We start from the raw sequence: 18,674 nt of genomic DNA on the forward strand, positions 1-18,674 counted from the left end.
GCCGCCGCCGACGACGACGACGGCGACGAAGGCGACGGCTTGGTGTACTCCACTCTACTTTATTATTCATTGGAAACACAAGTCAATGACAATGATGATAATGACGATGATGGTGATGGAGATGATGATTATGATGATGGGCATGGTGCATGGAGCAAAGTGAAATTATACAGAAACCGGCAAAAAAAACCATCATAAAACTGACTCAAATTCAAAGTTAAAGCCAGAGCTTTGAATTTCAATTAATTGGACTGCGATTGGGCTGGAGGGGAGGGCCGTGGCGTGGCGTAGCGAAATGGGGATAGATGCGATTAAATGTGGGCATTTATGGGTTAATTGCCATTGTTCGGCAATCAGCCGGAGACGGAGCCGCTGCCAAAATGACGAATACGAAAAAGATGCTGTAAAAAATGTTTTATTTGCCTGCGACGAATTGTGCTGTGATTTATGTGCCGCGCGGCAAATTGAATAGGGCAAAGAGACGGACGGCAGAGCGGGCAGATGACGAAGACCCAATGAAGGAGATGGCCCCGGCCAATATGACACATTGACAAAATGCTAAATACCCGAAATTGATCAATAAAAGTTGCCGGAGTTGAGTCACTGCTCGTAAATACCCTGTAGAGGGCGCAAGGCAGCGGCTGAGTGACTTAGGCTAATCGAATATGAATATGAAGAAATCAGAATTTTAAAGAAACATTAGTGATATAGAGTAGACTGAGTGGGGTTGACTCATTAGTGCAGGTGGTGGCAACTCTGGTTGAAGAATTTCTATATTTGTTGCTCACAACAATTTTTACAGAGTATATTGTTTTGAGTGCTTGCTCAATCGAGCATCTTGAATGAAGTCTTGTTAGCCAAAGCTTAATTAATGAATGAATGACCAAACGAGCTGCCTGCCAGAGTTTACTTTTTACTTGAATTGAATGCTTTGCTATAAATACTTGTATATATTCAGAGGAATTTAATAAATATGCAATGTATAACAATGCGCCAAGCTAATGGACCACAAATATCACAGTTTTTCCGAATCGCCAACTATTGCAGGTTGACACCGACGATACGGGCTGGAAAAAGCAATAATGCAATTATTTTATCGCCACTCTGTTGGTATTTTAATATGTCGGCTATGCTGGTATTTTATATACATACATATACATATAAAAATGTATATGTATATATGTTTTTTTGTTTTTTATGAATATTATTTTGAAGCACGAGCATTAAAGTCAATGGCGTAATAATAATAATAGTTGCACTCATAATAATAAAAATAAAATTGTGAAAATAGCCATAAGCGCTCGGATGGCTGGCTGTTCGTGCGTCTGTCCGTCCGGTTGGCTGGCTGGCTGGCCCAGTAAATTGCCCGTCCGTCTGCATAAAAATTATAGCTGCGTTTAAGTAATTGTTGCAACTGATGACAACGTCGCGTTGCATAGCTGCCTGCATCGCCATGGCCATCGGCAAAGCCATCGCCATCTCCATCATCTCCATTGCCATCTCCAGTGGCAGGCGGCAGGCGGCAGGCTGCAAGTGCCTGTCAGTTGCATTGACAATGAAGCGTTAAAATACGCAAAAAATCGCATGCTGCCGTGGCAGACAGAATGAGAGCCAATGCTGAGAGAGAGCGAAAGAGAGTGAGAGAGAGAGAGAGAGGGCGAGGGAGAGTTGAGGAGGCACTTGCTGCAAGTGCAAGGGAGGGGCGTTTCGGGGTCGGGACTTTGGTTTGATCAACTGCTGCAGCACGGCGACAAATTGAAGTAGCCATGGACAAGCCAAAGACCACGCAGCCGGCCAGGCAGCCGCACAGCAGACGGTCATAAAACATGCAGCCCCTGCCAATAAAATTTTATTAAACGCCATAAAAATATTTATGAAATTGGCGCAAAGCGTCGTGTTTATTTGCCTGTTGTGCATTTTAAAATAACGCGAAAATTATGCGCGCATATCGGAGCTGATAATGCGCCAAATACCAGAGCCATGCACCAATATAATGAGATGCATAACTATTAACATGATTGTCAATTTGAATTCGACTTTGATTGAGGCGCATTCCATAAGCCTTTAAAGTGCGGAAGACCCGCAATTGCAGCTGGTTTGATATCATTTAATAGGTCTTTAAATTGCATTTTTATTGAAGAGATGCGCTTTTGGCTTGGGAATATATTTTAAGCCTTGTAGATATTAGAGTAAAGTATGGAATGAAGCAATCATCATTCAGGCAGTCTGGCCTGAATCATTCACTCAATAGCTTACTATCTTGGCCTTTCAATCAGTCCGTTTATCATTGACAGTCAGTTAATCAATCAAGGTTCAATCAGTGAGGTAATATGTAATTTGCACAGTCAGTTTGGTTAATCAATCATTGTATACGTCTATCTTTCAGTGATTGGGTCAATCAGTAAATTGTTTGTAAAGTCAGTCTGTCAATTACCTGTTAAGTTCATCAGTCAATCGGTCAATCGAATAGATTATTATTAATGAGTCTGTCTTTCAGAGTCCGTCAATCAATCAATCAGTACCTTGTTATGCGTACTCACAGTTACAATTATTATATAATCAATCAATCAACTGCTAGTTTCATATTGCGAATCCGTCAATCAATCAATCATTTCCATGTAATGCGTACTCATAGTTACAGTTATTATTCAATCAGTCAATCAACTGCTAGTTTCTTACTGGACAGTTAGTCAGCTGATCAATCAGTTATTCTGTTGTTTAGTCAATCACTCAATCACATAGTTAATGCTTACATCTGTAGCAGTCTGTCAGTGCATTCGATTCCGAATCAATTTCACTGATTGACCATCTAAATCAATCGCCCAATCTATCAGTCGATTGACTCAATCAAGCTGCTCAAACTCTTTCATATAGATGGAATTGTTGTAGCCTTAGCTTCACTTCATTTGCATTTCATTTAACAAATAGTCTTTTACAATACAACTTTTTGGATCTTAGATACACTTCAGTTGAAATATCTTCCTGTTGAACAGGAATTCCGCGACATATTGATGTCAATCCCTTTGTTAAATTATGCCGCACACTTTCAACCGATATTAGCTCAGCGCTGGCTCAATTCAATTTCCAATTGAAAACTCACACACACACATGCACACACACACACACGCACACACAGCTGATAAGCTATCCTACAATTTGGCTATGCCCCATTTTAGCCGTGATTGCATTGTAGCTGCGGCACGCTTCATTGCATGCCACATAAAGGTAATAGACGGCTGAATATGGTGGTTGGCTACAGTTGCCCGTGGGCCAGCGGTTGCACCACTTTGACAGTTGAGCGCATTTTCGATGCTTACTTATTTCATTTAACACACGTGAAGAGTGAGAGTGTGAGAGAGGGGGGAGAGGGCGAGGGCGAGTGAGAGAGCGGAAGCGAGTGGGGGTGATTGAAATTGCGTGAGTGTTGCACGTGTCGTACGTTGTCAACGGCAGTCGCGCTGAAGCCGCGCATTGAATGCCTGGGCACAGCATGTGGCAAGTTTATATGGATATTGAGAGAGAGAGAGAGAGAGAGAGAGAGAGAGAGAGAGAGGGACAGTCAGACGAGGAGCAAGTTAACTGGCAAAAGGAGACACAGAAATCATTGCGGCCGTGCAGCTGCCAACGGTTCAATACTCGCACGCAATTTGAATTGACTAATCCAAAAAGCATATCTGACGTTTGCTCTCGCCTGTTACTAATGACTTGGCACTTTACGCAACACAACAGGACATCGTTGCGGGCACGAGAGTGAGACAGAGAGAGGTGTAGGGCTGAAAGGAAGGATCCAATCGAATGGCGAACGCCGAAGCTGTGGCAACCTGTGTTCGCTTATTTTCAGCTTTGCTGTCAGGCATTTGTCATATTTCTGTCAAATAAGCGCTTTTAATATTGATAGCTGCCGCTGCTGCTGCTGCCGCTGCTGCTGCTGCAGTCGACTGTCAACAGGATGTTGGCATCAGCGCGTTCCCCAAGAGAGCGGACGAACTTTAGCTTTTGCCGCAACGGCGCGCGCGCCGTGTGCAATCAGGCGTTTTATGTGAGCGGCTTAATTCGAATTTATTGCATTTCATTGGCACGGCGATTGGAAGCGGCCCATCCAACTGGACTGGGGCTCAGCACCACAGCCACTGCTGTCCATAATGAGCCGCGGCAAGTAAGAAATATCAGAAAAGAATTGAGGAGGGTGGAGGAGGGTGGAGGAATGGGTGGGGGGAGCAATCAATAAAATAAAGACGAAGCATATGTACGGGACTCTTGCCACAGGCGTTAAGAAAAACTGTCGAAAATCAATGCCCACATTGCCTGATCACGATGATGATGATGATGATGATGAAGATGTTGTTGCTGCGTAGTTATAGACTGCCAAATAAATATTATGAGGGCATATCGCACATTATTCATTGTTTAAACAATGGCGATATTATCGACGGTTTCGTTCCGTCGTTGCCGCCGATGACGAACCAGATAATGATGATGATGAAGATGATGATTTATAAGCGACTATTAAATAAACTCTGGCCCCGTTTGTTTGCATAACAAATTGTAGAAAACACACGCAGACAAAAATGTTAAATTATCGGGCATTAAACATTAAGCAGAAAACACGCTTAAGGCACCAACAAAAAAAAAAGAGTGTAGATAAATATAAAAATATGTATATGTATATATATGTGAAGCCACCTGCGCTCTGGCCACCCGCTGCTCCTGACCTGCGCTTAAATATCGCCAAAAACAAAAAGCTACAAAACAAAGTAAAAAGAAAACGAGCGACAAACAAAAAATGATATAAATTTATAAATTTTTTGACTTGGTGGACTTGTGCACAGCTTTAGGCATTGCCAATATTCACATGTGTATGAGTGTGTGTGTGTGTGTGTGTGTATGGCAAAAGGTCGTCCGGCTTGTGCACAGCGTGAAACTTTTGCTTGGAGAGCTCAGCTACATCTCAGAGAGAGAAAGAGAAGGCGTTCCAAATTGCAACACTTTGGGTTTGGTCTTATGCACACCCAAAAGCTGACAAAGTGTTGGCAGTTGTGGATATATATATGTATATGTATGTACGCATATACATATATGTCCGTATGCATGTCGATATTTAGGTGCAGTACCTGGTTGAAAATTAAAAAGCTTTTAGAATTAATGAGTTCATTGGTCAATGAACATGAATGCTCGGAGGAACAAGAAATTGGACACAAATTTCGAAAGTATACATGAGAATATACATATATTTCAATTATTAAAATATTGTTATGTATATAACACCAATAAATGAAATAGTGTACACATAAAAATAATTCATTACTCAAAATTTATTTAAAAAAAAAAAATGTACGAGATTTAATATATTTTACAATTATTTATGTATGTAATATATAAATATATATTTTTTTTGTTTACTTTTTGTTAATATTTTGTATACCTATTTCTTATTATATTAATTTAATTTTATTATTATTATTATTTTTTTGTTTGCTTATTTTGAAATATTTGTATTTACAATAATAATTTATAAAATATATTGAAATTTTCTCTCTATATATATATATATATTTTTTTTTTTTTTTTTTGATTTTACAAATATTTTTGAATGTAATATACAATTTTGTTTTTGTATGAATATATTATTTATTTAATTTATTTATATTTTTTTAATATATTTTTTTATATATTTTATTTATTAATTTCTTATTTTTTTTTTTATAGCCCAAAGGAAAAGTGTGGGAATTAATTTATAAATTAAATATGTATGTATATATACTGCTGCCGTGTCTTACCTACGCTACAATATTTAAATCAAATCTATATCGTTTATCATACATATACTATCGTGCACCACTAAGCTTCCATTTAGTAGCGACTACTGTTTGCTCACAGCGACTTAGTAAATATCAGCTAAAAACGTGTCTTCAATTAGTTACGACTGACTGCTCATAATATCTATAAATTATCTACCGAGGCGAATCAAAGTTTATGAAGTGTTTGCCTAAAAGGTAAACAATTTGTAACATAATTGAATTGCATGTTAATTTTTTTTTTTTTTTTTTTACACTCGTTTTCTCACTCTAACTGAACTCTTGAGAGTTCAACTTTTTTATGTTTCTGAAGAAGTTGAGCTATATAAAAGCAATTTTCATCAAAGTCAATGCGTAGTCTACATTTTGATGGTATTCACTTTGTAATACACCCATATCGTAAATGAAATAATTATATAGTCTTTTTCTATTGTGGGGGCGCGCCTCTTTTTGTAAATGGTTAAATGCCTTAATGCTCTATCAACAAAATGCCACAAATTGTGGCGCTGTCAGCGGCAAAGCGCACCGCAGCGTGTTCAAAAATAAAACCCTTTCACTTCCGACCTATTACCTATGCATTTTCTCTCTCTCTCTCGCTCTCTCTCTCTCTCTCTCTCTCTCTCTCTCTCTCTCTCTCTCTGTATATATATATTTTGTTTTTATTTTTTTGGGTCAAAGTTTGTCAGCGTTTGTTGTTGGCATTTTTGGTCTTCCCAAATGTTCAACGCCAACGCAGCAGCGCGCGGCAAGGGGCAGCAAACCAAATTTAATGCAACATCATCGATGCCAGCAACAACAATAAATTGTTGACTTGTTGGTTGGCTGTTGGTTGTTGGTTTTCTGCTGCAGTTGTTGCCTTCATTCACAATGGAGATTCGTATTCGTTTTACTCGTGGGCGTCATCCCAACGCATTGTGTTCGAATTGATACGAATTCTTGTTCGGCTATTCTCCTCCTTCAATTTTATTTCTTGTTTTGTTTTCTTGCCTTTGTGTGCTGTGGCAAGTTTAATTTGTTTATAGCACGTCCGTTTGTATTTAAACGGTGTCAATTCAACAGAGCAAGCCCTATGCAGATCGTGTTGACTTTTGGCCTTAGAGCCAGAAACAATTGTGAGAGGTGGACAAGGCGAGACCAAATCAAATTGAGCCTCAATAACTTGTGGCAGGCAAATTTATATTGATGTTGTTGCTGTTGCTGTTGCTGTTGTCGGTTGTTTGGTTGTCGGCGGTGGTGTTGCAGGTAACGTTTATTGCAACACGTTGCGGCACCGCCAACAGCTGTCAGCTGGCAGTTGGGCCACGCTTTATCTGCCATCTGCGGCGCATGAACACGCGGCGTATGCGCAATTGCCATTTAATTAAAATTGTTTGCACAGCTTCGCCAATTGCCCGGCCACATTATATATATAAATATTTGTTTTTTTTTTGCGCTTGCCTCTTTTATTATTTAATTTTCCTTTTTGGTGTTTTTTTTTTCTTTGGCGTGCAGGTGCGCAACGGAAACAACAACAACAGCAACAGCAGCAAGCAAATGTTCACACGCTACGCGACTTGGGCTAATTAATATGCATAGCTCGGACGCCACGCACTTGAGTATTTAATTATTGTCATTAGCTGAAGGGCGGGGGCAATTGTTGCTGTTGTTGTTGTTGTTGCTGCTGCTGGCCAACTGGCCAACTGGGAGAGCAGGCAATAAACATTAAAGAGAAGCAAATCAAATTATAAAAATTGAGAGACGGATGAGAAAAAGAAAAGGAAAATTAAAACGCAAGAACAAGGCGTCTTCATTAATGATAGGAAATAGGCCGCCGCCGTCAGTCAGTCAGGCAAATAAAAGTGAAATACATTTGACAACACCAAAAATTTTCGTTTCAGCCAACTGCTCGCTCAGCCGCTCTTGGCCGCATTAATGCCAATGGCTAATTAACTTGTTGGCGAGCTCGTAAAATAGTTTGGCCGCTCATCAAGATAATAAAGGCCAGCGAGCGAAGTTTTGTTTGCTTTGTTTCTTGCTGTTGTTTTCTCTACTCTTCTCTTTTTTTTTTTTTTTTGTTATTCTCCTGTTCGTTGTTGGTTTTTGACCGCCTTTAATTGCGTTAAGAGTAAACTGAAAAAAAAAAAAAAAAATGAACAAGGAGTGAAGTGTGTGGAAGATTGAATACACTTTGAATTAGAAGAGCTCTTATGATAAAATTAAATATATTATTTAGGCCGTGTAGAAGAAGAATTAGTTTATATATAGAGTAGACTGAATTTCTGTTATTATAGATGATATATGGTATATCTGTCTGCGAGTGGAGCAAGTCATATTTGAGATCTTTCGAGTCGTTTCTTCACTGTCTTAAGATCATAGTTTGGGATAAATGTAGCCATATCCCGCTAAATAGAGATGAGCATTATTTTCGCACATACTCTATTTTGAAATAAGCAGATATCACTTTATAAGCCGAACTTTTGATCTTTTGAGTAGGTGCGATTTACTAACCCTCTACTCTATGCTGGGAGTAGAATGAATTCTATTTATATATTGATATATAGATATTTAAACATATACAAAAATAATGTATATATAATATAAGTCTATTTATATTAGGTTGATTTCTAGAAGCCCTATATTTATATTCAATGATGCAACGATATATGCTTAAGATATTCTGATAAAATTATACGAAAATATGTTCAATCCTTCGATAGCCTATGCCCATCTATAATTGTCCAATGGAAAATTTGATGGACTGCAAATATAGCCAAATGGATGCATCTGTTGATATTGTGGGTTAAAAAACAGGAATATCACTATTATGCTATATATCTCTTCGTACTACTTGCTGCCCGACATAGTTGTTATGCCCTGCTGCAAAGTGTATGTGAAAGACATCAAAAGCCGGCTAGCCATAGCGTCAGCTGCAAGTCGAGCAGGTCACATATCGCTCGCTCCGCAAAATGCCAGCGAACGGCTACTGCTGATGTCGCGGGCACTGGCGGTGGCCGGAGTACAGCTGGGACTGGGTCTACATGTCGTCGGTGCAGGCACTTTTGGTAATTAGATTCTCGAGTTCAGATAGTGAACGGGGCACATTAAAATTTTACAGCCGCATTGCAACTGATTGCGGGCCACGAAATTGAAAGTATTCAATAAATTAACTAAAAGCCAACTTAAATGTCAAGACATGTCAAACGAGGGGCAGGCAGAGGGAGCGGGCATCGGCATGGGCATGGGCATGATTGCCGCCCCTTATGACAGCAATATACAAAAATAATAAATATGTACATATGTATGTCCGTCCGTGTTTGCATCGAGCCCATTTTAATTAAAGCTGCAATTGTGCAATAAATCGAAAGACATTTGCCAGCCATAATTGGCAGCTGCACCTGAGGCTAAACACAGTAAGACAGACAGCTCAGTAATTAATTATGTTTTTTGGACTTTAACGTACATTTAAGAGCTAGCGTCGTGTATGTAAAGTTGTGTGTTGTCTGAGCGCTTTGATAAATGTATTTTTAAAGCTATTTTAGCTTGAGATATCTTCCCACATTTAAGTATAAAGTGAATAATTTGTTGTTTTTTGAAAGTTATTGAGGAAACTGAGAGTTTATAGCTTTATCTTTGATGTTATCTGTGAATGAGGTTCTTAGTGGAGCATTTCTGATCATAGAGCTTCACACGCAAAAGACAGATTCCTAATTGGATATACCAAAATGAACCAAGTCTAAAGATCAAAGTAAGGCAGCGTAAGAACACCTTTCTACTATCTGCGACCTGAGAAGCTCTTCACAAACTCACTTAAATGCAAATTTATATATAAATTATATACACACACATACTCAGACCTGTCTGCTTTGCTTGTTGTGACTTAATGTTTTTATGATTTGACTTGATGAGCAAATATTGCAGAAGAAATTCAATTTTTCGCTCATTCGTTTTCTTTTGTTTGTCTTTGTGTGAAAGCTCAACTCAACTCTTGACATCTGCTCGACAGTTTTATTGGTGAATAATTGTGTATAATTAAACCATTTGTAAGGCACGTCGAGCAGGCATGATTGATCTATTCGATGGCAATGTGAAAATGAAATAAAAACAGCTGCCAGAATGAAACAACAACAATGGCTAGTATCAAAGGGAGAGGGAGAGGGGGAGGGAGAGTGAGGGAGGGAGACTGGAGCACATAGGAATTACTTGTGTGATGGTTGCCCTCTTTTTTTTTTTTGGGGGGGGTGACTGGGCGTGGCATGGCGTGGCAACAGAGCGTGGATTATGGCAATGATTGTTGTCGTTGTTGGCGTTATTGTTGCTGCTGCCAACCGCTAAAATAATCCATTAAAGATAAACTAAAAGCAAACACTAAACTCTTGTGCTAAGGCAAAGCAAACCGCAGCGCACCCACAAGCTGATAATCAATCATTTATCAATAAGCGACGGCACACGCCCAAAAACTGCAGTTCATGTTGTTGTTGCTACAGTTGTTGTTGTTGTGTTGTTGTTGCTACTGCTGTTGATTGGTTGCTCTAAGCTTTTAGTTTGCGTTTAACGCCTCATAGATTCTCTAAAGCGCCAAGGCGTAGGCAGCTCTGCGTGTGAATGGTGGAAGGGTAAGGGGCAGGGTGAGGGCAACTCCTGTGCAGCCCACATGGGAGACGACGTCAGAGTGTCTATGATAAAGTGATGTGCCTGTAAGTGTGCGTGTGAGTGTGTGTGTGAGTGTGTGTGAGTGTGTGGGGCATGCATTATACGCTCTGCCCGATAAGGCGCCGTCTGAATGTGAGAATTATTGACTGTGTGCGTGTGTCTCTCACACACACTCTCTCCCTCTCTCTGTGCGTGTGTGTGTGGCAAACGGAAACCGCATCAACTACCATTGGTTTAATTAATTTTCGAGAATTTTGATTTTGATTTGCAGCCGAAGCGCTGCAGCTATTGATTTGAAGTGTTCCACTAAATGGTGGGAAAATGCTCAAATCTTATGCAAATGCGGGCGAACGTTGATTTAATTGAAATTGATGCAATGCTTTAGATATATCGATGTATATATGTATGTGTGTATATATGAATATAATTGAATATAACTAAATGATTGTGGTTTTTTCTCTTTCTTATTTCCAGCATGCAACATAATGTGGCACCATCAGCAGCAGCAGCAGCAGTAGCGCAGGCAGGAAATTTGAAAAGCGCGTCGAGGTATGGGAAACTGCAAAAATGTGAGATCAACTTTGATGTGTCTCTGTGTGTGTGTGGCCTGCGGCAATGACTTTTAACGAGAGCATTTAAAACAATACGAAAAGCTTTAACGTAACGGTCTAAGGAAATTGCAAGCTGTAAGCAGCAGCAGCAGCGGCAATAACAATAAGAAGTGGAAGAAGAAGAAGAAGAAGAGCAGGGCAACAGCTGTGGGCACAGCGCGTTTAGCACGTGACGCGGCGCTAATAGACGACCCCGTTTTGTAACGGTAATTGGTGGCACACACGTGAGCGCACATCGAATCGTTCACACACCCACACACACACACACAGGCATCCAGCTAGCTGGCCAGGTGTCAAAATGGCCGTTAGCAACATCGTTTGCGAATGGCTGCGCGCCCTGGGGCTAGCGCAATACGCGGAAAGCTTCCTGGACAATGGCTACGATGACTTGGAGATTTGCAAACAAGTCGGCGATCCCGATCTGGATGCCATTGGCGTCGATAATCCAGTCCATCGACACAAGCTGCTCAAGAGCGTACGCTCGCTGCGCGAAAAGGGAGCTGCCTCAGTCTATTTCATGCTCAACGATCCCAATTCACTCTCGGGCAGCATGGAGATCCTGTGCGAGACGCCGCCCAGCAACGAACTGGAAATGGTGCTGGCCGAACAGCTGGAGACGGACGGAGTGCGTCTGACAGCGCATCCATATTCAACACCGGTAAGCGCTAGCAAATACATATACATATATATATATATAGATATTAATGTAAATATGTATATGCATACATTATATAAGACGCCACTGATTGGCAGCTAAAATGGGGCTTTGGCCTGTTGATTAGCGCCGGCTGCTGTGCTGCACCACCCGTAGCGCAGCCCGAGCTGTCAACTGCATCATGGTTATACATGGCTGTCAGCTGCGCCCAGACCCCGGCCTTGCCTTGCCTTGCCTGGGCTCGGACAGCTACTCATCAAGCTAACAACAAGTTCACAACTTCAATTCGCTCGACTGCGGCAATGCTCAGTTTTCATTAAATGTAGCTCACACCAGGCTCGAGCTAAAACCTATTCAAACTCTATTTCCTGGCTGGTTGAAGCAGCTTTTTATGCGCTACGAGGTGTAGTCAAATGGGGTATATTAGTTGGGCCATCACGAGGAGCTGAAGCTAGAAGTGAGACAAGAGATGATCTTGATTTTAGATTTAGTTAAATTATTATTATTTATTTGAATGCCCTTTTCTCTTGTATTTATTTATTAAGATAAGATCTCTGGCAGGCTTTGTAATAGACTTTAGCTCATCTCATCTGCTCACAGCTGCTTAGAGCATTAGCAAGTCGTGCATTGCTTTGACGCTTTGTAATAGAGAATCCAATTGCAAACAAAATTGCGAAAACTTAAAATTGTTTTAAATTGCGCTCAGGTGCGCCCTGCTCTCACCTTGCAACAGCACAGCTTTTGCCTCTTTCGTTCATGTTTGGCTCTCTTTTTTTTTTTTTTTTTTTTTTTTTTAGTTTTAAGTGGAGTTCAGTTTTGTAGCCACCCACAACAAAAGGTGGTGCAGCTAAAGCAAAAGCCCGACAAACTATTCAATGTCAGTTTACATACTTAAATTAAAATTCTACGACAAGCAAAGTGCAAAGTAAGAGTGAGTGGGTGAGAGAAAGAGAGAGGGAGAGAGAGGGACAGGGACTGGGGTTAGAGCATTTTCCAAATGTCAACCCGGTCCACACTTGACAGTAAAATGGAGCACATTTAAACGGTAGCCCCGCTGTCCGGCCACAGTTGCTGCCCCCTCTGCAGCCCGCGTTGCCCATGCTGCCCCTGCTGCCCCTGTTGCTGCCCCCTGAATGGCATTTGTATGCAGCTTTTGGCTTTGGTGCCGTCTCGAGTGTCATGATGTTGGTCCATTGTTCTGCCGTTGCTGGGCGGGTTTTTGGTGCCGTGTTGCAGGACGCTCAGGTAGAGAGGCGACATATCATGTGCCGACATTATATGTACCAAAAGGCAGCGATGCGTCGCAATTGCGCTGCGGGGCCAAACAATTGGGCAGCCAAGGCACTCGTCGAATCGTTTGCTAAATGTTATTTTTTTTTTTTTTTTGGTTATATACTTTCGGCAGCATTTAAAAAATGCCAGCGTTGCGGCGCCCTTTGCCGCCGTTGGCTTTGTGTAATTAAAGTAATTCTCAAAGATCCGATATTTTCGGGCATAGCAGCGAGACAAAGAGAAAGAGAGGGAGAGAGGGAGGGGGTTGCAGTGGAAAACGTGGCACAAACTCAATGTCTATGCGTCTTTAAGCCCTTTGTGATTTATTATGCAAAAGCTGAAATTATAAACTGACCAAAGTCTGCAGGTATCTGAGAAACTTGTGGAATTTGCACGTCAATCTGCTGGCAAAATGTGTGATTTATATATGAGAGACAGCAATACACACACACACACACACACATACACATGCATATAAATGAATGTATGCAACATCCTGCTGCTGCTGCTGCTGTTGCTGCGGCGGCTTCGTTGGGGGTTCAACGCGACGCTTGCCGCACAAATCACGTCATTGAGTTGTTTTCATCAAAAGGGCAAGCATGCAGCATCGCCCAGCTATGCTGAGGGTTTCGACTGCCGATGTCGGTGCCACAGCCGGTGCCAGTGGCCGTACCCACAGTTCGGTTCGTTCGTTACGTTTGGCTGATGAGTCCGCGGCTATCAGAGAGTCTCAAGTTGCCAGCAAGTTGCCTGCCCCAAGTCTGTGTGTTGGCTCATTCATTCATTTGCTGACGTCTCGCTGTCTCTTCGCCTGTCTGTCCGCTCGTTCGCTCGCTCGTTCGCTCGCTCGTCCGTTCGCTCGTTCGTTTTGTGTATTTTTATCCGAAAACTATCTGGCTGCCTGACGACTTCTTGCAGTTTTGTATCTGCGTATCGCTGGCATACAATTTTTATTTATTACTCATTCAGCTGCAAAATTGTTCCTTAATTGCCCATATCAGCTGAGAAATGAAATTTATTACCTGGCGTGTGTATATCGCCAGTGCCAGTCAGCCAAAGAGCCCGAGTGAACTGAAACATACAGCACACACACACACACACACACACATGCACACACAGACACATACATACAGTCGACACAGATACAGAGAACGTCCTAAACTTTTGCCAGCCGCATCATTATCAGCCTCGTCTGTGCCACAACCACAGCATCCGACTTGGACTCGGACTCGGCAGCAGCCGCAGCAGCAGCCGCAGCAGCAGCAGCAGGGGCAGCAGCAGCAGGAGCAGCAGCGGCAGCCGCATCGACATCATTAGTTTTGTGCGCCGCGCCGACAACGTTTTGTATATTTACTTAATATTGCAATGGTCTGTGCACTCTGTGTGTGTGTGTGTGTGTGTGTGTGTCCAGTCCTGGCGTCCATTTATCTCGACGTGAACGTGGACAGCAACCTTCTGTGATTTCTGATTTCTTATGCCAATTTACTCTTGACTATAGACCGCGTGCAGCATCGAGCTGCTCCATATTGAGACCCATCATCATCATCATCATCATCATCATCATCATTATAATCATCATCATCATCTCATCAGCAGCAGCAGCAGCAATAACAGAGGCAGACAGCGCTTGCTTTTGCCATAGATCAAAAGACAGTTTGCTTTAGTTTTTCGCCCTCTCTCTCTCTCCTTATCTCTCTCTCTTTCCCCCCTCTCTGTCTCTGTTTCCTTCTTTTATTTGTGGCATTTGTTGTATAATTTTATTTTATGTGCCTGTAGCCTTGACCAGGTCAAGTTGTTTTGGGGTCGAACTGCCTAGCCAGCGCTCTAGCTAGCTCTAGCTCGACTCGACTTGACTCGGCTCAGCTCGGCTCGGCTCCACTCAACTGAACTGAGCACGGTCTCTGCTCTGTTCTGCTCTGGTCTGGTCTGGTCTGGTCTGAGGTCTGGGGTCCGGGACGACTTTGGCTTGACTTTAAGTTATTTCAGCGCTGGGCTTTTATTGATTTGTCCTCTTTGATCTTCTGCCTGAGCTGTGGCATGATTTCATTTTTATGAACTTGACTTTCTGTGCATTTTTATTTTGATTTCAGCTCTCTCTCCCTGCCCCTAACCTGCTCCGGCTCCTGCTCAGACTTCTCCTTGGCCTCGTCCACCTTTTGTGCGGAGCATTTTCTGCGTATCGTGGCAAGTAATTGCCGCAATTCAATTTGTTCATGCGGCTCTTGTGTATTGTTTTCCTCTAGTGGTTGTTGTTGTTGCCGTTGTTGTTGTTGCTGCTGCTTACAAATTATAGCCCCGTTTGCCGTGTTGCAATTTAATGTCCATCAATAATTTGCAATGATTGCAATGATTTTTAGCTATTTGATTATTTATTATCATCGTGTTTGACTGAGCTAAGCTGCCCAATATTGCATTCCATTTTAATTACAGCTTTTGACATTTTCCCATTGATTTGCACAGTTTCATTTGAATTATTCAAAAATATATGTATTTGGCATAATTCAGCATATGCGCATGCCAAAAGTCAAAGTTTTGCATATGAAAATATGCCTTCTTAATTAAACAAATTATGGCAGCAGCTCTGCCAAAAACTTTATTCGTTATTCATAGGCTTAAACACAAACATCCTTTGGGCCCGCATCTGATTACTATTATTATTATTATTATTATTATTGGCCTGCATTCCGTTGAGTGGAGTTGTTGGTTTGGCTGGCAGTTGGGTTTTAACTTTCACAGCGACCCCTATCATTGCGTAAATTAAAACATGAGCAGCATTCAGCCACGCCCCGCTGTACGACATCAAAGCGAGCCGGTTTTTGGCTAGCTGGCCAATCAAATTTGCATAGCTACGCGACTGTGCCTGCTGTGCCTCAGCACCTCATCGGTGCTATTGGTGCCTCAATCAGGCATTTAACACCAAAGTGGAGAACTGTGAACGCATTCATTGCTCATAAAAAATTAAAGTCTAATTGTACACAAAGCCACGTTTACAGTTTACAGTTTCCCAACGGGGCGGCTACACGATTTTTGTTTTTTCTTTTGCCAGGGAGTGGGAGCGGGGACAGACCCTAAACTAAACGCCCAAGCTGCAGAAACCCTCTTCAAAGCCGTCAGGCAATGGGCTGCGTGCTTTTTAATTAATTTAATTGCGATTTAATTACGCTTGCTATTTAATTAAACACATTGGCAAGTGAAGGAGGCGTTCGTGTAAATTGCATGCAAAGTTTTTTGGCAGCACTCGAAACAAAATCAACACACAGTGGGAGTACGTATGTATACGTGTGTGTGTGTGTGTGTGTGTCTGTTCAATTGGAGTGCTTGTAGTTTGGCAATTGTGGCTTAATTAGACATGCAGCTAAATTGATTTGGCCGTTAGGTGCGCTTGGAGCTGCTTCAGAGAGTTCACATGCAATTTATCGACGTGCTCAGTGGCCCATTGATAATTGACGATTAATTTAATAGAATGTCCAAGTTTGGTGTTGCAACTAACTGGCATTGGCATTGGCAATGGCATTGGCATTGGCACTGCCACAGTCTCTGACACTGACTCCCGGCAATGGCTGTGACTGCAGCTCGGACTCTTGGCTCTGACTCTTGGCTGTCTGTCGGCATGCTCAATTGTGCGAAGTTATTTCGCATGCCGCAATGTGGCACCAAAACGCTGTCGTCGCCTGTCTTTCTCTTTCGCTAAAGTCAGCTACTGTCGCGCCTGTCGGCTAGTTGCGATTCTGAACAACTTGCCACATGCTTGAAAGTTTCCGCTGCACCACAGCAACTGTTGCTGTTGGTGCTGCTGGTGCTGTTGGTGCTGCTGCTGGAGCCTTACTTGGAGTTTATCTCATATTTCACATGCCGGCGCAATTACTGCCGCCACGGCGGCTACTTACTGGCGGGTCCAGGCTGGCACCGCTGCACCGCCGCGGCCATGTCAACTGCCTACACAAGTAGCCCGGTACCCGTTCCTGGACGCTGTTCAAGGAGCCGTGTGTCCGCTGGCCTGAAATGTTTCATAAATACAGTGGACCGCGGTTGGCCACGCAGCAGCGGCAACATTTTGCTTATAAATCAAAAAGCGCTTGCCACAAAGTTGCAACCACGTTGCAGCTACGTTGACAGCCGCTTATAAATCTTGTCGCGCACTTTTGCGCTGCAGCGCGGACTACTTCGGCTGTGGATGCTTCGCCTGTGCGTTGCGTCGTGCCACCAATTATCAGAGAGTGCTGCACAAATAAATAAAGAACGAGACAGAGATAGAGAGAGACAGAGAGAGAGAGAGAGAGAGAGAGAGAGAGCGAGTGCTTGCTCAATTGTTGCCATCTCGCTTTCAATTTGTTGCTTACATTTATTTATGTTGCAAAAATTCTCATTGGCAGCGCTCGAGCTAAACAAATCGCGCTCGACTTGACATAACTCGCTGTCAATGTGTCGTCTGCATGTCTGCCAGTTGTTGTTGTTGTTGTTGTTGTAACCAGTTGTTGTTTTTGTGCAGCAATTACACATCTCACAATTGTGCCACGCTAATGATGGGAGTCCCACGTCCACAGGCAGCGCTGACAACTGCCTTTTCGATTTTGTGACATTTTGCCAATTGTACAATTGCGTGGAGCAGCGGCCAAGTGAAAGGCGGCCTAGTCCATAGTATTACTACCTATTACAGCAAATGGCTAAAAGTTGTTTCCCCTCCTATAGCCGGCCAGCCAACCGGGCAGCCGGCCAGCCGGCCAGCCGTCCCCAGCTGGTCTTTTGCCTTGGGGCTGATTGTGCTGTCCGGCGCATTGATATGCCCGTCGCAGCTAAATGTCAATTAATGTCATCAACTATTTTTGCAACGTTTTCGCTTTTAATTGGCGTCCCATCTGCAACGCCCACTTTTCACTCGCAGTCTATTATTGTGGGCGGGGCCTGACGCCCTACGCTTGCTCTTGACTTCTGGCTGTGCCCCAGCAACGAGAGCATCTGGAATCGCGCTCCCGGGCATCGCCGTGCAAATGGATTCTTGAACGCTTTTCACAGCGAGCGGCCAGTGAAAGTTGTTTACATTTGCCTTGTGGCAGCATGTTGTTGATGTTGCTGCTGCTGTTGCTGTTGCTGTTGCTGACACATTTCGCCAACCATTGAAGCCTTTTCAAATGCGGCACCATGGCCTGTCCCAGTTAGTCCGATTGGGGCAGCTGCAGTTAATTAGAGCATCCAATGGGAGGACGAGCACACACCAAGCCAACTGAAAGATGATGCGAGGCTATGATGGAGCTAGCTTTGATTAGAATGCAGCTTGTTTGCTGTAATTAACGGGCAGCAGCAGCAGCAGCTGCTGCGATTAGAAACAGGTTACCGAAAAAAAAAAAAAAAAAAAAAAAAAAAAAAAAAAAGAAAGGGCAGTGAATGAATAATACAGCAAAGTATTTCGACTTACATTGACTTTTGAAAGAAGTTGGGGGACTTAAAGCTTTGGCAGTTGCCTAATTTAAATAAGGCAGGTTTTGTGTAATTTTCGTAGAATGTGAAAGAAAGTTGGCTTAAATACATAGAAAATACTTGCTGTGTAGTGGAATATGTTAAGTAAAGTCTGTTAAATTGACAATGTTAGTGGGCTGTTGGCTTAGAGCAGAAGCTGCCCAAGGCTGTGCTTAGGAATTGCTTGGTGTGTAGAGGAAAGTGTTAAATAAAGTCTGTTAAATTCTTAGGAAATGCTTAGCATGTAGAGGAAAATGT

At 42.5% G+C, this 18,674-nt stretch overlaps 1 protein-coding gene across 7 annotated transcripts in view; it reads left to right on the top strand.

Moving 5' to 3' along the window:
- The window catches only part of LOC6574842 (sterile alpha motif domain-containing protein 5), a 177,562-nt gene that overhangs the window by 39,398 nt on the left and 119,490 nt on the right, over positions 1 to 18,674 (top strand). For all 7 annotated transcript variants that reach the window (XM_044008061.1, XM_044008062.1, XM_044008057.1 and 4 more), the window contains exon 2: positions 10,899 to 11,693. In XM_044008061.1, the coding sequence (XP_043863996.1) occupies positions 11,334 to 11,693 (360 nt within the window). In that variant the 5' untranslated portion in view covers positions 10,899 to 11,333. The remainder of the gene's footprint in view (positions 1 to 10,898; positions 11,694 to 18,674) is intronic.

The sequence above is a fragment of the Drosophila mojavensis genome, unplaced genomic scaffold (genome assembly GCF_018153725.1).
Source record: "Drosophila mojavensis isolate 15081-1352.22 unplaced genomic scaffold, ASM1815372v1 contig_231, whole genome shotgun sequence".
Lineage (NCBI taxonomy): Eukaryota > Metazoa > Arthropoda > Insecta > Diptera > Drosophilidae > Drosophila > Drosophila mojavensis.